We start from the raw sequence: 21482 nt of genomic DNA, 5'->3' as shown, positions 1-21482 counted from the left end.
GTAGAAAGGCTGGTGTTATTTTACTGCCATTACGTGGTACTGTTGTACCAACGTTGCTAAAGCGAGCAGTAACGAAATTGGTAAATTTATAGAGAGAATAAGGCACTTGTCAAATGATTTTGTAAAGGTTGCTGCACAGAAAAGTGAGGTGATGTGGAAATTTCAAGCAAGACAGAACAAGAAAATGTGTGTTTGTCAACAAGTGATAAAGACAAGTTAGGGAAGCAGCTGGTGGACTCGCCGAAATGTTGGCTCCAGAGACATTCCTCATTCAACCACAATCACAAAATGAGATTACTTAATTCATGAAATTCGAATTGCGCAGCTAAATGTGTGGAGAGTGAGAAAGGAGAAGGGAAATGCAGGGAGGTTAACTAGACTTTGTTCAGTTTGCTATCCTACATGTGGGGAGTGGGATGGAGGAGTGAAAGCGTGAAGACACCAGTCTTGATCGCACTTTCACATGCGACAGCATATCTAAGGTCGGGCACTCAAGTCTGTAAATTAACTGCCTTCAGGTAATGCAGAAGAACTTGAATGGCTTCCTGGGCTGATGAGTTGTGAGGCCAGGCTCCCAAGACCTTTGTTTCTTAATTGGCCTGTTCTCCAGTCTATTTCAAGACACACTGCATGGAGAGTCTGGCATTGTTTATCGAAGCAAGAACAGTGGCACATAAGATGATCAATGGTCTCATCACAGCTAAATGTGCGTTCCCTGCCTTCATCTTCGTACCTTGCACTGCCCCCAGCCATGAATATGAACGTGCTTGCCCAACAAAGGCGGAGAAAGTGAATATATGTAAACCTCTGGATCACTATTTTCAGGAGAGCGTAGCATAAACTAAAGCGAAAAAGGCGAAACGGCAATATATCTGTGTGGTCAGCTAGTGAGTGAGTAAGAGAGTCAAAACTTTACTGAATATAAATAAAATAAGGCACGATGGTTGGGGCCCCTATTCCAGGGCCCCACTGGCACAATATAGCGACTCGCTGGGCTTGGTCTAGGAGATCCAATTGGCTCTCCCGACCCTCGTCCGCAAGCCATGCCTCCCACTGCCTATTCCTCATTAGTGGATGTTGGTGTAATATGGGGCTGTCCATGTGCGGAGGCCTCCTGGGGCACACCCATGTGATGTGTTTGTGTGGGTGCACCTGCATGTGCACCACGGGCACTCGTCAGTGAACCTCGTGGGGTGTATTCTGTGTAGGTGGTGCAAGTTGGGGTATGTATTCGTCCGAATACGACGCCAGTCCCTCTCCTGTTGGCTGTTTAAATCGTAGTGAGGATGTCCAAAACGCCTCCGCTCCTGCCTTCGCTGTAGGAGGATGTCACGAGAATTAGGTGGAAGTTCGTCGCTAGGCCATGCCGTTGCTCGGACGTTTAATCCTCGAGCAATACAGTCTGCCCTCGCTTTTCCTGCCAGTCCCTCTGTGTGCCGGTCACCATATGATAGTGTGGTGCCCTTCTAGTTGATTGCCTAAAATTTTGAGCATTGTGTGGCAACTAATGTCGGCCTAGCAGACAAGCACTTCCGGGCCGGAAATGACATCATTGCCGCATGCGGTAAGGGACCTGTGGGAACGCCATTTTAGCTGGCTGACTGACTGGCTGTACATCATGGTAAGAGTTTCCGTCCGTTATTTTTGTGTCCTGAACTCGTCAGCCAATACTTCCTCGTTAATGTAACTTCTCATCCTTTACAGGCCGGGTACACGGACGATCAAATTAGTGGTAAGTGTACTAACCCACAAACCTGTTATGAGCGCGAAGCTCGTGAAATGGGAATACCGATCCGTTGACACACCCAGTTTGTCATCCCGCTGCTTGCTAGCTGCGGTGTTATCCCTCCCGCGGTCTGTGGCTTTGTGTTGTAGTTTATACCATATTAGGAAGTGCGGCAGTGTTTTGCGAAGTAACAGTCGAGTGCTACAGCGATCGAGAGACATTGTATCCTCGGGCTTTCAGTCACAAGACTTGCGATGCGCTCGTTTCGCAAGTACTTCTGCTTCTCTGAAATCGGTAATGTCGTTTCGCACTCATTTCAAAGTGTGGAATGTGCCCTTACTAACGTCGCGGAGGACTTGCACTTTTTCATTAACAAATGTCAGATACTGATATCGCTGTTCCGCGGCTGTAGCTGGCAGAGCGGATGTCGAGCAGCGGATACTTGCGCAGGCTTCTATGAACAGCGTTTCGGGAAGTTTCTTTTGTGTTGTTGCCTCCGTAAAACAGCATATTGTGCTTGTTAACGCGTTATTCTCCAAATTGTAGGCAGTACATAAACCCGATTGTGACGCGGCCGCCGTCTGCATAGTTGCCCTGTTTGAGCACTTTTCTTGTGGTCCCTTTTTTCGTTGCCGCATGAAGACTACCAGGAGGCCTTCTCCCTGTTTGACAACCGAGGGGATGGCAAGATCAACATCTCCCAGCTCGGCGATGTTCTTCGCGCCCTTGGCCAGAATCCCACCGAAGCTGACGTGAAGAAGTGCTGCCACCAGCTCAGACCTGGTAAGTTGTAGCGCTCCGCGAAGTACAGGAAATTACGTGGTCGCTGCGGTGTTAAGGGCCATAGCATTTTCAAATTGCATTCTTATGAGGCAGATCCGTATAGAGATTTGTTAAGGCCTGGCATTTTTGTGTAGAAATTGATGCTTGTGTGTATTTCCTAACAACAGAATAGGCGTTGGCATTTCTGAGTCATCCGTCATGAACTGTCGTTAATGAGACGAAAAGGTGCACTGGAAAAGCAGCCTTAAGAGAGTGGATAAAGATGCGTTCGAAGGAGAGGTGCCAGGTCGAGCTAATAAACTTTGACAGGGTAGTAGAGTGGTTCCATTATGTCATTGCACTAAAGGAAGCAAACCAGCCAGAGGTGCGCATGGCAGAAGGGAATACAGTATTAGTATGTGGCTGACAAGTGATGATGCATTGCATCTCCCAAAACATGCTGAGTCCATTGCTGGGCATGTGTTCATAACATACAGCAGATTGTCATGTGGTAGCCTGCATACTCTCGGGAGTCCTCAGTAGAGTTCAATGTACCCTTACCAGTAAACTTGAAGGGCAAAAGAAAAAAAGCTGGGAGGAAATGATGGACATGAGACAAGTGCTACCCAAAGAGGGCAGCAACTTACACTCTGGATATGCATGATCTATCTCAAGAGCAACCAAGATCACTGGAAAGTAATTTGCAGTAACTGTATCCTTCACATTGGTGTAACTCAAGCACAAGCAACAAATACAACTCGTGTTAATCCACTCCTGACTACTCATTTGAATGCTCCCTGGCACCCTCATTTAAGTCAGGCAAATGAGTTTTTCTCATTTGCCACAGTTTGCAAGTAAACCACAGGTGTCTAAATTATGGGTGCAAAAATATTATATACATAGGTGTATACTAAATGCATCACATGTTTTGCAATCAAACAGTCAGTGTTAAGAAGTGGCCAAAAGAAAAAAAAACCAATGACAGTGGCAGGTTTAAACTAGGTACAGCAATCATTAGTACAAACTAAACTTGTGTGTCCCATCAGCCTAAATGTAAGGTACTTTACACTCGAGCAATGGTAGCGATGGCTGGCTGACGCAGGTGGAGCCATTATTCTCTAGAAGGCTTCCATGACTTCCCTAGACATCTTAGCTCGATATACGGACAATACCGTGGTGCCTTCAAAAATCAACTCGCAGACACATTCGTGGCAGGGAACTGATAGGTTGGAATATGCATAATGCAAAAAAACGGTAAGGCGAATATGCAAATCCCTTCAGAGAGCTATTGTGTTATCCTAATGTAATAATGAGGCAACGGCCAGTTTGGCTGGTATAGACAAGACTGTAAGAATAAGGAATAAAATAAATGACGTTGTGTTGGCAAGACACAGGTTTTCAACCTATGTTTTGATGCTGCACACTTGACTGACTGAATGTTTCTTGGACAGGGCTAATATTGCACCAGGTCATGACTTTAAGTGGCCAACTTTGTGCAACTTTAAACAGTGAGATGTTTTCCCTTAGTATTGCGTAAACTAGCGTTGTGTTCATTTGACTGCTGGCACTTTATCCTTACGTTTTTGTGTTGCCTTTCTTTCTCTTGTTGCAGATGAACGGATCAGTTTCGATGTGTTCCTTCCAATCCTGCAAACGATCAGCAAGAACCGTAGCACAGACACGGCCGAAGACTTCATTGAAGGCCTGCGCCATTTTGACAAAGATGGCAATGGCTACATCAGCTCAGCTGAGCTCAGGCACCTATTGACCACCTTGGGTGAGGCTTAGAACTTGGGCATGTCACACGTAAAGACTGCGTTGCCCATAATGTGACTTGGCGAAGCACAAGGCAAATGCAACTCACTCTCTTCCTGCACTACATATACTGGTGGGCGTTGTCATGGTGGAGCATCCAAGTGGCCAAAATGTCTGGTCTGACGTCCTTACTGTCAAAAAAGCAAATGAGGATCGACTTGATTTTTTATTTACTTATTTGAGCTTTCTTTGATTGACAAGTGTGAGTGTGCCACTCTTGATTGCGACGTTTTGTTTCTGTATCGTACTCGAAAATCCATGATTCATCACGAGTGATCACACGACTGAAGAAGCCTGGATCATTTTCTATCTGGTCGAGAAGGTCAAGGCACACATTCTTCTCATTGTCTTTCTGTTTAATAGAGAGGTTTTTTGGTACCAACTTGGCACACACTTTTCTCATGCCCAAATTCTGAGTCAAAATTTGATGAAGGGTGAAACAATTCAGATTTAATACACTACTCATCAATATCAATGTTAGTCAACGGTCTGACCTCACAAGAACCCTCACTCTTTCCACATTTTCATCAGTTTTCGATGTTGAAGGTCTCCCTGAGCAAGGTCCATCTTCCACTGTTACGCAGTCCTCCAAGAATGGTTTGCTTGTGCAAAACTTGCACTCTCGATAAGGAATGTTCCCCAGCAGCGTGTTGCGACTTTTCGTAGGTCAAACTCGCGCATTCGGCAAGTTTGACACAAAATTTGGCGGCACACTGTTGCTCCAAGTTTCACTGTTCCATTTTCATAGCGCAGTACAAAAACGCAACTTCACTTGTCATGCTCTCTGGGGTCGCATGTTTACTGCACGAGGTTGACACTTTCGTTGAGCGTCTGTGAGTGTTTGATGCACAAACTATGTGAAGGGGGTGCTTGCATCACTGCCAGATTGCTCCCAGCGTTGCCAGTCTTACCACTCTTCTGCCACACATTGTCTTAGAAACTCCTGCTCATGTCTGGAGAACACTTGAAAGACATAACCTCCTCATCATTATACATAAGAGAGTTGCCCTACTTTTCATTACAGTGCAGCTATCTTAAGACACCTCATTAAAATGTCCATTCATCAACCCGCAATTATACAGATTTTAAAGAAGACAGTGAAGGAATGCGCTTCTATTGAAGAAAGTTCAATAGGCATGTGAACCGTCCACTAAGTATTTTGTCATCCGTATGGCTGGTGTGGTGTGGTAGTTTCAACCTCAAATTCATCCATTTGGAATTGGAGTCATGTGATCATACTGCCATATTGTTGCGATACACCGGGCACTAATGCGGGGTAGCGTTAATGCAGCCTAGTCACACCGATAAGTAAGATGCTGGTGAAACAATGTCCTTGCGTGAAAACAGAACAGTTCTGCAGTAGAGTTCTGCTGCATTTCACATCCACTTTACCACAAATGTGACAGGTACTGTACTGTAATGTTATTTATTGGCAGGTACTTGGGCCTAATTGCAGTAAATTGGGACAGGATTAGCCTGCACGGTGCTTTACCGCAATATACCGGTTTATTGTGACAAAGCTGACTTTGGGTGTGCGTTAGATCCCTACTTCTTTAGGAGCTGTAACGTCATTTATACGTTAGTTTTCTACTTTGGGCACACAAAAAGTGGGTGCGCGTTTGAGTTGGTGGTGTGTAAGAATAGAGTAAGTACTGCCAAATGAATCAGAATTGTGAATTGGCATTTTTTTCTGCATCTTGTTTAAGTGGTTGCGTAATTATGGTTATGGCCAAGTTCTGACTCAGCCATTCGTTCAGCCAGTTCCCACTGTCCCCGGTGAAAGATGGCTGCCACTTACCAGCACCGAAAATTCTGCGGTCCATTTGATTCACTAGAGAAGGAGGTGCTGCACTTTGCTGTCTGTCTGACTGGTGCAGCATAGCGTTGTCCACACATCACCATTTATTTCACCTGGTGCAGGCTTTGTTCAGAGTGAGCTCACAGTGTTCCCTGCACTTGTGGCGGGGTGCACTGCAGGACTCGTGCAGGAGGCGCCATTTCTGCACGAGCACGGAACTGGCCCTGAACCACAATGAATTAGTTCACAATGCTGAGTGAATCAAATGGACCCCTGGTTTATAGGTTTTATTCAGTGTAGGTTCCATATTTATTGCACAAGTGTAAACTGCTTGGAAATTTAATGCAAATTCAGTTAACCAGAGAAGTGCTCCTTCTCTAGATAGTTCTTGAGTGAAGGATCTTGAAAACTTCAGGCGTTTTGCATGATCGGCTTTTTTCTTGAGAGCTTGCACGTTGGTAGTCATGGTGGAAGACAGTGGATTTGCACAATCGGTCTTTCTTTTGTATTTGTGGCATCCAGTGAAGTGCAATCATATTGTGCCAGGGGAGATAGTAAAAGATGGTTTAAGGAGATGTCAGAAAATAATGAGACAGTGTGCCACGCCGGTTCAACCGCACGCATTTTGTTTCCCTCCAGTTTGCATATGTGCGCTGCCCTTTGCATTCGTCTTCCGCGCAAGGTCAAGAGCGTGCCTCGTTCTGGATCAAAAAGCATGTAGAATCATCCAGGCTCTGCACTTAAAGAAAAAAACGGAAATTTTGCATTTTGGTTCCATCACTTTACTGTGAAATCAGTCTTCTAGAAAGATTTGGCCTAAGCTAGTAGTATGAGGGTGAGCACGCAGACAGGCTTTTTGTAGTTATTCCTTGTGGTTTGCAATAAACTGTCAGTTGCTAGTTCAGTGCTTGTCCTGCATGTTTATTTTTCTTTGTGTCATCTTCCTTTTCGCTCTGCTGTCGTAATAAACTTGCACTAACTCGCTCAGTCTTACACCTTAGCACGCAACGTGCTTCAGGAAGAAATGGCTGATCACATCGGTCTGTGTAGAGGGGGTAATCTACATTTAAATGCGCATACTTTTTTTTTACCCAGGTGAAAAGCTGACTGACGACGAAGTGGAGCAGCTTCTTGCTGGCCAAGAGGACTCTCAAGGAAACGTCCACTACGAAGGTAGAATATATGGACTTGTCGTCGGGGGCGTAACTGTCAGCTTCTACCGATAGAAAAATATTCTCATTTTTACCTCATTGCTGGATAGCTGTCAACCCATTTGTAATTGTGCTATGGGGCCTCAATTCCTTGAGAGCTCAACAAATGATGGTTACCTTTTATATTAGACCACTTCAAAATGTGCACCAAGTGCAGTGTGGCTTCGGATGTGAAAATGGAGGCTTCTCATTCTACATAAGCTTACGTGGTGGTCTCGTGGTAGCTGGCACCACTGGCACGTACCCGCACACCGTGACCGTGCTGCCGAAAGCAGAGACCATTCAGCACTCGGCGGTGCAACAGGGGAGAGCAGGTTCCCCAGCATTTACAAGAAAAGTGCGCTACTGTAAATGCCAGTTTGGCAGCCTTCCGTGACATGGTCGTTGGGTTACCTTCAACCGCCACGCGGGGCTGATTGGCATGCACTTGAGTTGTGATACAATGTGCCTGCCATCTATGCTTTCATCGACTTGAATAGTCACCGTTTTCATGTCCGAAGCTGTGTTGCACTTGGTACAGGTTTTAAAGGGACACTAAAGGCACTAAGTCGATGTAGACTGTTTAAATACCATTCTAGAAACCTCGCACTGCTTGTTTCATGCAAAGAAAAGACTTACCTTATTTACTTGCATAATGATCGCACCCCGGACTTGCTGTAGCGATATGTCGTGTGCCAAGTCTAGCTAATGATGATCGCGCTTACCATCTGTCGAATGCTGTCGAAAGCTACGCGAACGACTCTTCAAGACGTACCAAGCGGTCTGCATGCACCAAACATTCTTAAGGAGATGCCCCATTTTATTCCTTTCATCATTTTCCACACTTCCATGAAAAAAAGAAAAAGCTACAACCAAACTTGCCTTGGCTTTATTATTTGTAGGCTTTATAATGGTTGTGGTCAACAACAACAAAAAAGGCGCCTTTCGATTCTTCTCATCTGAACTCGTGGGCACGCAACAAATCGCGAGTGGCAATGATAGTCATATGCCACTCGCATGGCATATGATAGTCATAGCCTATTCATATGCCGACGCTTGTACCACGGCTAAGATATTCGCCCACACTTAGCGGAAACATGCCCTATTAGGATAGTAGTGAAGACAAATGCCGCAGTTTCCGCAGCATACCTGCCATGTGTTTCTATGTCACTGGCAGCTAAGCACACCCATCTCTGTTTCTGTCCCCTCAAAGTGGACATGGCTACGTTATTGCTACAGACTTGTCAATATTAACGATATTATTCATTACTGATACAGAAGAAACTGTTTCAATGCGCGTAATGTAATCAAGAAAAGAAAAAAAAATTGCATTTGGCACATTCGGCTTGCTGCGCCAGCCGCCATTTTTGTTTTGGTGTCCCGCACTGTTATACCTGCAGCCGCCTGTTTGTTGACCTGTTGTCATTCCGCAGCAAATGGCTGATGAAATTTTTTTTTTTCGTGGGAATTTAATTTGCGTAATGATTGCACCCCTGAATTTGCGGCAATTTTTCTGACAAAAAATGCGATCATTATGTGTGTAGATACAGTAGTTTACAGAAAATTGCACCTGAAGGGTCCATATACCTTTGTCGCAATTCAGGTCTGCGGCCACCCAACCGGTGAGTGGTAATGTTGCATACACCATCACCGCCATTTACTGCCATCAGTGAGCAAAACAGTGCCCGGCAGATGGTGTTACAGTTTTCTGTGCAAAGCAGAAACGGGCAGCCATGGAGAAGCTGAGCCAAGACAGAGCAGTGGATTTGCCGCTGCAGCTGTTTTTGGTGAAGTGGCGTGGACCGTTCGGGCATCCCACAATATCACATTAACATGGAATTCTCTGCTACTTGAAGTTTGTGCAAGTTTCACGAGCCAGGAAAATTAGTGCAGCACAACGTGATAGTGAAACTACCGAAACACGAAAGTGCGGACGGCGCAGATTCTTGTAATGCAATACAATGTACTTATAACTAATGGTTGAGTAATAGTAACAGAATTTAAATGAGGACTGCCTTTGGCCTCGGACAAGTGCTTGAATTTCCCAAGGGATTCTCTAATTGTGTCCTGCATATACCTCAATTTCTCAATTAGTACTAAGGCTCTGTTTGCAATAGTATTGACAGCTTAAAAATTTTCGAGTCTATAACTTTAGCTTGACTTAGTATTTGCCTCTTTAGTGTCCCTTTAAATGGGTCGCATAAAAGGTGATGTAATTGGCTATTTGTGGAGCTCTCAAGGAATTGAGGTTTTGTACTGTAAAATGGGGGGGGGGGGGGGGCATTGGGAGCCATGGAAGATAGAATAAAAGAAAGAAAAAATGCAGTGGGGCATGCAATTTTTGTGTCAGTACTCCTTTAAGGATCTCTTTAAAACCTTACATTCATGTTGTTCATACTACACAGCCCCATTTGAATTAAGTACTCCGTTTACTATTATGATGAAACACTAGATCCTTTAATGTTCACCAATTTCAACCTGAAGTACAGCAGGGTGTTGTGCATTCACTGTGATGACTGTAGAAATATGGGTTATCTTGAATTTACACGACAGGATTTAGTTTTTGCGAATGAATACATTAAAGTGAATCTGATCATTGAACATGCTAGCTGGCCTGCAATCGACCATGCATGCAATAGGGGTGTTTGAATAGCGAAAATATTATATTGAATGTGAATAGTTCAAAAATGCGAGATTCAAATTGTGAATATAAATTGTGCATTTAGCCATGGCAGGTAGGCAGGCATCAGTAATTTTTGTAATATCATATCTATGAAGTGCCAGCTGTCTAAAATGCGAGACAGTTCACCTTACAATTGAAAGAAAAACGTGTGGATGAAAAGCCATTCTTTTGACACTAGAAGCCCATTTAAGTATTTCTTAAGGAGCCAACCAATGGTGTAACACCAGTTTTGGATGTTCTGGCCTCTTGGCAAATTACCATAATATCTGGAATATAGTTCGACCCCCGAAACTATAATTCTAAAAAAATGAAAAGACCGGTATAAACCAGCAAGAAATGAACGTTATATAAGACGGGGATCGACTTTTTGCCACAGTTTCTTGAAAAAAAGTTCAGGCTATATTGCGTTTTCTTACAGTAGTTCTGTGGAATTCCGCAGGGTGGAGGAAGAGTCATGAAAGGAAATATTGACATCCGCCCATGTGCAGCGCAAAGCTGCGAAGGAAACCCACATAGGTTTTTTTAAGCAAAGCTTCGTAGTTTAAGAAAAATTCGTTCTGGTCCAGGATTCGAACCCAGGACCATCGCCTTTCTGGTGAAGTCACTCTACCATCTGAGCTAACCAGGAGGCTAGCAAATTGCAGTGCGAGGGTGAATTAACCGACAACTCGAAGCACAAGACAATATGGCAAATTAGTTCTGCTGAATTCCGCAAGGTAGAGAAAGCTTTATGAAAGGAAAAATTGACATCCACTCATATGTAGCACGAAGCTACAAAGGAAACTTACACATGTACTTTCAAAATGCATGTAAATTCATGTACTTTTGGAAGTACAATGCAAGTGTTTTTCTTCAGGCAAAAATGTTGGGCTACAAAAGGCTAGAGGCCTTTTGGCGTTCCATAGAGTGGGGGGGGGGGGGTGGCAAAGGCGTACAGAGAGATCGTCATTATTTAAAAGAAGTTTGCAAATCCAGCATGATGTTAGGATGTAAATGATGTGAAGCTTGTGTTATCATGGGTGATAGCCTTGTTGCCCGTGCTACGAGGAGGAAAGCATTGTCTACGATCCTTTTCAAGAGGAGAATGTTCACAAGTATATGGGCACAGAGAAGTATGGCACATATCTAAATACACTTACGGCTTCTATAACTCTTGTGTGATAATGGCACATATACCATTTGGCAGGTAGGTATGTTGGCCGAGGATTGGCGTATACCTAGTTCCACATACACAGTGGCCCAATTTGTTATCTTCACTACAAGACAGTGTTCAGCAGTGACCACCCTTAACATCGAGAAAGTGGCAGAGAAAGCTTCACTTTAAAAATGAAAGAGTGAACAATGTTAGGAAAGTAAACAGTACAACGTACAAATATTTAATAACCATTGAATAACTCAAAATAAGGAGTATTATTATGTTGCAAACAATGGGTAGGCCTATTTGATAATTGGCAATAAATCACTGAAATTAGGAATGAAATGTTTTACATGTTCTAACATGTCAAACACATAGTGATGTCAGAGTTTTATTTGATATGTGAATGAACTTGCATGTGTCAAAGAGCAGTTCTGTTGGCAACATGACAATAAGTGCTAGTTCTCTTGTGGCTTTCTCTCGGAACAAAGACGTTCTGACGACTTCTTGGGAGAATGGCTGTTCTTAATAAGGAACTCGTGGCCTGTCCTCGTGCATGTGCCTAACCACAATATGGCGACTCGCAGCCGTTGCTGCGTACAACTCGGGGGCCACCATCTCATGGGTTCGGTGCATTCACAGTTGTAGTATATTGTATTGGGAATTTCCAGTAGCCGATTATCTGCAGGGCTGTTAAAGTGGAGGAAATTCCAATTCAAATGGGAATAGCACTCAATAAAATCAACTTCTCAATATTTAATCAAAGATTGAATATTTTATCGTTTCTGAACAAAGAGACGCATGCATTGGAGACTTTATGGTAAAGAAAAAGGCATGCCTGCATCGCTTGGTACACGTGATAGTCGGTCGCGACTGGCCACCTCAAGGGTTGTGTAAAAGGGTAACCGAAAGGTGTTCATATTTCACGCAGCATGTTATTGATATCAATCAAACAAAAGGAGAACACAGATGCATGCAGTGTTGCGTTTCATTAAACAATTTGGGTGCACTACTATAGCACTACACATGGCTTTAGAGCTGTAAAAGCGGTGAGCTTGGCTAAATAATAAATTGCTGTGCCTGATTAAAGGCAACAAATGCAAGGGCTGCGTGAAGGTGAAGCTCCTTTACTGGATGGCTGGAAATTATTCGGCAGAAGTCATCCACCTCGTGTGTTCGCTCGGGAACTGGTGCCCCTGCACATCAGCTGTGGCTCTCCTGTAGGAGAACCATCCAGCACGTTGACCACCTGCTTTAGTCTTCACCCTTTAGGCACCAGTAATTTTTTTCCCTTATATTGGAAGAAAAGCGAATGTTCCGCAATTTTGTACGATGAATTTTCCAATAAAGACTATCCAATGCATATTCAAAATACTTAATGTTTGTGCACCTCTAATTTTTTATTTCAAAAACTGAACCTCATAGCTGCAAGTCAGTTACAATCTGTGCTCAACTCTTCTTCTGTCATGTCTGCTTGTGACATTTAATATTAACCAAATAGCCAGACAAGCTACTGTCATGAATTCCCTTTGCCCTCCGTCATCTGGAACTGCTTTTGGCAGCTCCCAGCGTGGTGCACAGTTTCCTGCTTTCCCCTGTGGATTAGCCAGCACCTTTGTCTTGTTTGGTGACTGGGTCCTAGAGGCTCCTGTGGGAGCAGTATTAGAGTGCGCCTGCCTTTGCCCAATTCGAAATTTTCGTGCAAGTACCAGCAAGTTTTATCTGTGTAGTCATCTGATAGTTGGAACTGTTGAAGAGAGTTTCTTTAATGTGTTATTTGCTTTCTCGGAGACTGAGTTAAAAAAGAAAAACATTCACTTACACGTTTATTTCCACAGCAATCTAGAACTTTCTGAATAATAAAACAAATTTCAATTTTTCAGTAGCACTGCTCACTATCGTTAATTGTAATTAATGCATGCTCATTGCTATTCCATTAACTCTCTTCTTTGATCATTATCTTACAGTGTACAAGCCATAAGAATGGAGCATACTTGGTGTTGCTGAAGGCGAAAAAAATAAATTTGTGTGGCAGGTGTGGTGTTAACGTGCGCGTCCTATGTACTTGTTCATTTGTATATTTTGCAGTCCATATTTCAGGGCTTAGATGTTGAGCCCTTTGTTGAGGGCTGCTGCAAGATTTAAACATGTATGTTTTGATCAGAACCCAGTATATCGTGCAAGTGTGTATACTTTTTTCTTGCATTTTCTTGTTGCAGACTTCGTGAGAATGGTGATGAACGGCTGAACTCTGCGGTGCAGCATCTCCAAAGCTGGCTCGTAGAGAGTCGGCGGTTTAAGAAATGTGGGGCCAACTCTTCATTCCACAAAGAATGTGCTCTGTGCTGCCAGAGAGGAGACCATAACTCAGTGCAAGTGTATTGACTGCATTGTCGACTATGTATTTATGCTTCATGAATGGTCTGGGAAATAAAAATTTCTGCAAATAAAGAAAACGTGTTTTGTTATACTAAAATTAATGAAGCCTGGACAGCCAGCTGTTCTACGTGAGCTGGTAACTTTTTGCGTCTATGATAGACTGAATAATAATAAAAAAGTGTTATAGTAAAATTAATGAAACTGGATAGTCAGCTGTTACACTTGAGCTGCAGATTCTTTGCGTCGATGATAAACTGGCTTTGTAATTTTGATCTGCGGCGAAGCACTGTGGAGTCGCCGTTAATGAATGCGCACGAACGCTTACAGAAAATGTTTCAAGGTCAGGGATTCCATTACATCACTGTTAGCGGTGCGTAATGCACGGCCGAACACGCCGGTAGCTGCACGGCCGTCGTGTTTCTCGGACAGGCGTTTGTTCAAAGCTCGCGCCGACGAAAATAACGCATAACACGATGGTTACACTCGCAGCGGCATGCAGCCCCATTTCGAACTGTTTCCGTGCGTTAATAGCTTCGAAGTGCGAATCTGCCCGACTGACAAGGGCGCGCCCATCGCGGCTTGGAATCCTTCAGAAAAAAAGAATGCGCGCAAGAAAGTAGTTCGCCCTCCACATGCGTGTTTCCGTGTTCGGTTCGTTGTGTCGATAGTCGTCTTACAGGTGTACAATGAAAACACAATAGCCATTGCGCTACTGGTTTAAGTTGACGCAAAAGTACATTGCGTTGGCTATTGTACGCCCTTGGTGAAACGCGGCTCGACTGAGCAAACGCGCGGTGCGCGGCCGCGTTGCAGCCACGCAAATATCTCGTCGATGCAATGCCTGTTTTGCGGCAGAGCGTTGGCAGCTAGCGCTGCTGGTGCGGTACTGAGTTCGGCATGTCGCAAAACCCTTGCGGTACTGTGGCTGACATGGCTTGCGCGGACTTGACACTGAATGCAACATTTTTGAAGCAAAGTGTGGTCGGAAACGTGTCGAGGTGCCACGAAACGAAGACGAAAATTAGTTAGTGCGCGGCGGGCGAGGCAAGCCTGTCGTAACAAACAAACATCAGCGATGGCGCCGTTGGGGACCGTTTAATCCAGAGCTCTCTGTGTAAAGCAAGCGCTGATATCAACTAGAGAACATGCGAAAGGCACCGGTAAGCGTTTTTCAAGTTATTCGCACAAAGTACATAGCTAGAAGCCTTCTTTCGATAGCTTCGCAGCTCTTGCAAATGGCGAACCACGTAACACGTGATCACCGAATAATTGCCTAATGTTGTATCCTAGCAACACCGGCTTTTATTGCGATGACTACGTGCAGTTGTGGTTTTCGGTCATTCATGACACTTTTCAAAACTGCAATAAATGTGCGCAGCTGTGTTTGTCACGAACTCGGCTTTGTTAAGACGTGATGTTGCTATTTACCTACCGCACGCAAGAACCACTACATAGCTCATCGCGGAGGCGCGCGGGAGATCAGCTGATTTCTTGTAACGTTAGAAAAACGCCGTGTAACGTCGTGTACTGATTTAAATTGCCTGTTACTTGGCACAGGCACGCGTAGCGAGTATTGTGTTTGCGCGAAAATAATCGAGGTGTGGTGTGGTGGCTTACAACGCTGAAAATACTATTTTTCGTCTCCACCAATCGGAGACCCGGAGAGCCACGTGACGTAGTCCTTCCTCGATCGTTCGCTGCCTGCGATTGGTCGTTTTGAACGTGACCTCATGAATAGTAATTAGTTTGCTACGGCGTACATGTACTTTGAAGGAGGACCCCATATTGAGGTTGCCGCGCTGCCTGGCGCCTGCTTTCCAGCGCTCCCAGAGTTTGAGCAAGTCGGCTGCGTGCCATCCGCCTCTGCTGCTGTCGTGCAAATGGAGAAGAGGATTGAATTGGAGAAGCGGGGTAAAAACCCCGAGCAGGTGAATCTTTTCGTGTAGTTTGTCTGCGGCATGGCTTCGCCTTGGGCGTAGATGAATTTTTTTCTGCACTATTACACTTTTCGTGCGGCTGCGAGCGCAAAATGTGCTTCCTGTGGGAAAGATGCAATATTGGCGGTTCGTGTAGTCGCCGCTAGTTCTCTACAAATTTGTGATGATTCGGGCTTGTCGCTTCTGTTCGCGGCATAGGTAGCGCGTTTCCGTTGCACAGAATGCGCGTCAAATAGGAAAATCGTTGCATGGCGTAGGGGGCAGCTTGCCGCCTAAAATGTTTGAAAAATTCGTACTTTGTGTCGTATATCCACTTACGTAATTGCGTGCCCTGTATAAAATTTCACCCTTGGAACTTTCTTCCGGCCCTCTTGTAATCTAACTGCACGAGTAAGACGATCTAGCGGCAGATGCATAACGTGGACGGTTTTCTCCTGAATGTCAACATGGCGCTATTAGCAAAAGAGGACCTCGCAGTGTCATCTTGGAAAAGGTCGTCGTTTGCTCGTTTGCATCCCCTGTCGCAGCACTGGTTTGCATGCGTCAGTTATTCAACCGCGGTTATCAGTATCGCCGTCAGTGTTTGTGTAGACCGTACTAGACCACGTTGTGCGGCACCGGTACGCCGCCATTATCGGCCGAAGGTGCGTGCCTCGCGGTGTTTGCTGATTGGCAACTCGAAATGATCACATTTTGCCTCGCAGTATGCCGACATATGCCGTTTCTCGTTGCCCGGTGGTCATTGCGAGGCTCTGTACGCCCTGCTCACGGTTTATGTCAGCCCTGGGCCATGTCTGGCCTTGGTTGCTTGGGGATCGACCGCCATGTTGACTCTCGGCTGGATTGGCAGCGCAGTCAAGTTAGAAAAAAAAGTTAACAATTAATTCGCCCGCCTCCGTGGTTTGGTATCTCGCTAGTGCATGCGTCCAAACTTTTCTATTCAGGCGCGAATCATTGTCGCTGGATGCTGTGGTGTTCGCGGCGGCAGTATGTTTTTATTTTTCGAGTTTGGCATCGCGCCGATTCGCGCTTTTTTTTTTCTGTGTGTGTTCATGTATGCGCACTTTTCAATATGGATCCCCTTTGTGTCCGGTGCCGGAGAAATGGCGCGCTTACGTTGAAACTACGTAATTTTCGTCTGCGGCCATGTCGGTGGACTGTGCGCGCAGGGCGTACTCGCGGAGCGAGCAGCGAAAGACGTCCGATGCGCGTCTGGCATCGTGCGAGGCGTTTCGTGCCGCGGCCGGTGGCGTCGCGAGCGGCATCGCGGCGGCGGCGGCGGCTCATGTAATCTCATTCCCTCCCGCTCTTCCCGCCTCCGCAGATATCAGAGCTCAACCTCGACAACTGCAGAAGCACCGCCATCGTCGGCCTGACAGAGGAGTTTGTCAACCTCGAGACGCTCAGCCTCATCAATGTCGGCCTCACGAGTCTCAAAGGATTCCCCAAGCTTCCCAACCTCAAGAAGGTGAGCCGGCTAGCTAGCGCGGCCGCGTCGGTGTGCGCTATGGCGGGAGGTGGTTGTGGGGGTGATTCCTTATCTCTTGCCATTCTGTGCAGTTGGAGTTGAGCGACAACAGGATCTCGGGCGGCCTCAACCTCCTGCATGGGAGCCCCAAGCTTACGCATTTAAATTTGAGCGGGAACAAAATCAAAGGGCTGGAGACCTTAGATCCTTTGGTGAGTGTATGTTTCGTGCATATACGCGAGTACCGTGCTGCCGAGAAAGCGTTTTGCGCGTGCCTTGGAGAAGTAATCTTCCTGTGCCTCTGGTTTCTGTAGAAAGAGTTCAAGAACCTGAAGAACCTCGATCTTTTCAACTGTGAAGTGACGAGCATTGAGAACTACAGGGACCGTGTCTTTGAGCTCATCCCAAGCCTCAAGTACCTGGATGGCTACGACAGAGACGAGAAGGAGGCAGAGGACTCCGAGGCAGACGACGAGGATGGTGAGAAACTGTTCAATGCGTAGTGCTGGGGCACCTATGTTAATTATTTGCATTCATTTCCCTCCTCTTCTTTTACTTACTCCCAGGTAATGAAGAGGATGATGAAGAGAATGAAGTGGATGGAGAGAGTGACGGTGAGCTGTGCAGGGTTTTCTTCTGATGTTAGAATTTTTCTCTTCTGGTTGTAGCTGACTTTTTGTACATTTTCCTCAGAGGATGACGAAGATGATGTGAATGTGGATGATGAAGATGACGAGGATGGCGAGGAGGATGACGATGTCGATGAGGAAGATGGAGAAGATGGGGAGGAAGAGGTCGGTCTCGATTACCTAGAAAAAGACGACATTGATGTTAGTACCATTCATATATGGAGACAGAAAGTGAATGCCTTGTAGGAGCCCTGCTCTCTGTTATCGATTTACGTGTGCTGGCTAGTAGGAACTGGGCACCTCTGCACTCTCTGGGAAGGACTTATTGCATAGTTTTGTGCATATAGTTTCAAGTGTTCAGACTTGTAAGCAGCTGGTGCTTGCATTCGGTGCCCAGTTCTTGCTAAATTGGAGAACATTTTGTGCAATGGTTGTCTAAGTATGCTCTGACACTCGTGTGTGTGCGTGCTTCTTTTTTTTTTTCGTCTTCCAGGAGGAAAGTGAAGGAGACTTCTACAACCCATACGATGTAGATGACGATGAAGACGGAGATGGTGAGTTGGCGACCAGAGTGTGCTCGCTGTTGCAGTGGGCTGTTGCAGCAGGTGTGATTATTGTGCGGATGGCTGTTTTGCAGAGAACGAGTCTCCCAAGGGCCAGAAGCGAAAGCGGGAAGAGGAGGAGGAGGATGGGGAGGACTGAGGGAGGGCGGGAAAAGCACTCGACACCAATTGGAACATCCCGGCATCTTTACTTTAGTTTTTTTTTTAAACGTCTTCGTCATTGTCACCTGTAGACTTTGTACAGCGGCGGACAGAGAAACAAAATGCAACATCACAATCGCATCATCTTCGGTACCTGTCCCTAGCTTTATTTTCCCCCCATTCATTTCATTCTTGAACAATGTTTTTTTTTTTTTTTTCCCCTTTAAAGCTTTTGCTTGATGGGTGCCTTTGAAGGTTACCTACTAGATGCATTATTATATGCTATGTATAGGTTGTTACTGCTGAACCAGATTTCGTCTTGCAACGACTGTAAAAATGGTCACGCTTGCAGCCGTGCACATTCCAAGAGCTGTGTGCTGTTTGGGGGCGCTGCCATCATTCTGCGTCTGCTTGCCTGTGAGGGGCGGCATGTGAACTTTGACACACAAGGCTACACCAAAGTTGGCCCAGAAAAGGGGGTGGCCTCTAGGGACGGTGCCGTACGGGCGCATCCTCATCATCATCCACACAATTTTTTTTTTCTTGATCCGTGTTCTTGGCCCTCCCTTTTCTCAATTTGCTTTCAAACATTGAATGAAATGCCTTTTATTGTCGCATGTTGGCTGCGAGGGAAGTGCCTGTGCAGGTGCATATTCTCTTGCATGCACATCTGCAGCTGTGCAGGCGCTTCCACTGCTGCTACCTGTCTTCGGCGGCACAGTAGTGCTGCGGAAGTGTAAATTATCAGCAAGGGCTTTGTCCAGTGTTTGGTTCAATTGTTAAATAAAGTTTTTACTGAAACGGCAAACACCAACGCTTGCAGTGTCACTGAACAAGGAGCGTACACTCTCTGCAGAGCGCTATGTGCCTTGGAAAATGCTTGTGGGCAGCTGCGTCAAGATCCTTCCTGTGCATTGATGGCAGGACTAGTGACAGCTCTGGTGCTGAACTGGACGAACCTGCCAGCTTCTGACTGGTAACACCCGAAGGCCTGTTCTTGCTGTACCCCTGGTACATCGTTCTACCCACTCATTTGGCAATGACATTCTCCTACCAAGACCATTTGCAGGTTTCGTTTGTCTTCATGTCAATGCTGGTGGAATTCGAAAACTTGCTGTGGGAGAATGCCAACAAATCTCCGGCAATCAAAATTAATCCAGAGTACCCCCACTATTGCATCGCAGTGCATCTCTGGTTGCAGAAGTCGTGTGGTTTGGTGTTTATATTTTTTAAATGCAAAGCTGTAACTAAATTAAAATATTCTCCAATTTTGGGGACTTGTCAATGCTAAAATTGGTTTCATCATTAGCTTGTGGAAAAATTTGCATTTATGTGCAGCTGTTTCATTGATGAGTGGAGGTACCTGTAACTCATTTTTAATTGCTGCAAGGTGTTGCTTACAGGGTTTAATATTTACAACACTACTGTGCTGTTGCTTAATTGTGTACAGTAAAGCTAAATTTTTGCCTGAGCAAATTTTGTATTACTGAGGCGCTGCATAGTGCATCTAACCATGTCATTGAAGCAAGTGAAGCCCTTTTCAGGTTTGAGAGATCTTAGTTTGGGGGGGGGGGGGGTGAAGACTTTGGAGTGTAGTGCTGCCGATATTTCTTGGTGCAAGAGGATGTAAGGAAAGTTATGCACATGGGCTAAGCAGTTCAGTAGTTGCTAGCATGACAGGTTTGTGTACAGTACGTGAATTACGGTTAGCAAGTGGTCTGCTACTAAATAAAAACCTGTCGCAAAACAAACTGCAAATAGTTCTGAAATGATACTGCACTGACTACCAACTGCAAATTTTGCACAGTGGGTGCTTTATGAACTGCACAAAATTAAATGGGTGAAAACAAATCGTTCCCAAGATTCTGATTGCACATGGTGTATATGATCCTTGCAAAAAGGTATGGAGTTTGTTGCACAATCTGCTGATAAAAGCCCCATGTGAAGCTTTCATGAGCAAGTTTCTTGTAGTGCATCATTAAGGATTTGCATAAACCTTTCTGTTGGTAGCTGGCGCTATGTCCTGTATGTTCTTTTGTGTGACTCATATTGGCACTGGTTGATTTCGCAATACGTGTGAACTACCACACCTGTTCGTACAATTGCTGTGCGACTGCAGTTGTAATTCCTGCCCATCAGATTTTTCTGTTTTTTTTTCTTTACCTAATGTAAATGTTCAATTTGTGCAGCAGGTGTTGCCACATTTAATTCATAGTCCTCTGCAACATAAGTGTCCCCTTCAAGTGGTATTTAATTTTATCCTTACGATTTGGTTTTGACACTATTACGAAGTCCTTACCATTGTTTCCAGCAGTGAGCAGATATGTAATGCGAATTGTTTGCATAGTTGTTTGAATTGTTTGCAGTGAATTACACTTGGCTAATATAGAAATTTGCCTGCTGTACATCTATACTATAAAAAAAAGCACATTCGCACTTAGACGACTGTTAGTGTACACAGTGTTAATTTGTTCAGGTCAAGTTTAATCGGGAAGTATGTGCAGATCTATGGAACTAATTTTAAACATATTCTTCAATGATGTGCTTGAACTGTTATCGTAGCTTATATAGTTTGCGTCAAAAGCCTCTGTACACAAAGCCTTGTATTTGAATTTGCAGTCTTTGCTATAGCACATGCGAATGGCCTAGTGTTGCACCATTTTACTGGTCGATAAACTTAACGTGGACTTGCATGCTGTACCTCAAGGGGATATTAACACCTGTTGTGCTAACTATAATAGAGTCCTGGTGATGATTTAGGTAGGCACCACTTTAATTGGTAGTACTTACTGGCATGATAAATTTTGTGCCTCTAGGTGTTTAATTTGCAGCTCCATGTTTTGGGGAAATGTTCTTTCGAGCAACCTATAAGGCCAGTTTGATTTGCTTACACTTTTTTTTCACGACACGCGTTGCTGCACAGTTCCAAGCTTGTGCATTTGCATCTCGCGCCTTCCATTGCTGGTGTTTAGTGTGTGCTGCTATTGTATTTTTGAATGTCCATTTATGTCATTCGCAGTTGCCATGCTGCAAGGAAAATGGCCAGCATTAAGACAGCAAAAGTGATCAGTATAATGGTCTAGTTGCAATGTTGATATGCAAGTTGTTGCAATAGACAGAAATTGGATACCTCGATACTTTGAAGAGGTAGCAAGAAACTAGTAAGAGTTAAGAGCTTTTTCCACCCATGTTGAGATGTGTTAGAGGGCCACGTACGAGTACAGACTTCTCTCATTAACGTGGGTGGTGGTGTTGC

At 44.9% G+C, this 21482-nt stretch overlaps 2 protein-coding genes across 6 annotated transcripts; both read left to right on the top strand.

Moving 5' to 3' along the window:
• The first annotated feature begins 1492 nt into the window (after positions 1–1492).
• On the top strand, positions 1493–13565 carry Mlc-c (Myosin light chain cytoplasmic). 2 transcript variants are annotated; one of them, XM_075693567.1, is made up of 6 exons: positions 1493–1621; positions 1705–1732; positions 2369–2509; positions 4101–4265; positions 7197–7274; positions 13329–13565. In XM_075693567.1, exons 1-6 carry the CDS (start codon positions 1544–1546, stop codon positions 13355–13357), a joined length of 519 nt encoding a protein of 172 aa, XP_075549682.1. In that variant the 5' UTR covers positions 1493–1543; the 3' UTR covers positions 13358–13565. The 2 variants fall into 2 exon arrangements, with proteins under 2 accessions (XP_075549682.1, XP_075549683.1); XM_075693568.1 differs by lacking the exons at positions 1493–1621; positions 1705–1732 and adding an exon at positions 1878–2020.
• Positions 13566–14331: 766 nt separating this feature from the next.
• Mapmodulin (acidic leucine-rich nuclear phosphoprotein 32 mapmodulin) lies at positions 14332–19034 on the top strand. Of its 4 annotated transcripts, none has more exons than XM_075693565.1 (9): positions 14332–14648; positions 15262–15416; positions 16750–16893; positions 16986–17105; positions 17208–17373; positions 17460–17507; positions 17587–17687; positions 18016–18076; positions 18160–19034. In XM_075693565.1, the coding sequence occupies exons 2-9, from the start codon at positions 15369–15371 to the stop codon at positions 18222–18224; spliced, it is 753 nt and encodes a 250-aa protein (XP_075549680.1). In that variant the 5' UTR covers positions 14332–14648; positions 15262–15368; the 3' UTR covers positions 18225–19034. The 4 variants fall into 4 exon arrangements, with proteins under 4 accessions (XP_075549680.1, XP_075549679.1, XP_075549678.1 ...); XM_075693563.1 differs by having other exon boundaries at positions 14337–14648; positions 15310–15416; positions 17587–17723; XM_075693562.1 differs by having other exon boundaries at positions 14337–14648; positions 17587–17723.
• Positions 19035–21482: the final 2448 nt, after the last annotated feature.

This window comes from Dermacentor variabilis, chromosome 5, assembly GCF_050947875.1.
Source record: "Dermacentor variabilis isolate Ectoservices chromosome 5, ASM5094787v1, whole genome shotgun sequence".
NCBI classification, from domain to species: Eukaryota; Metazoa; Arthropoda; class Arachnida; order Ixodida; family Ixodidae; genus Dermacentor; species Dermacentor variabilis.
The sequence above is the reverse complement of the archived record's forward strand: the minus strand, read 5'-3'. Positions and strand labels throughout refer to the sequence as shown.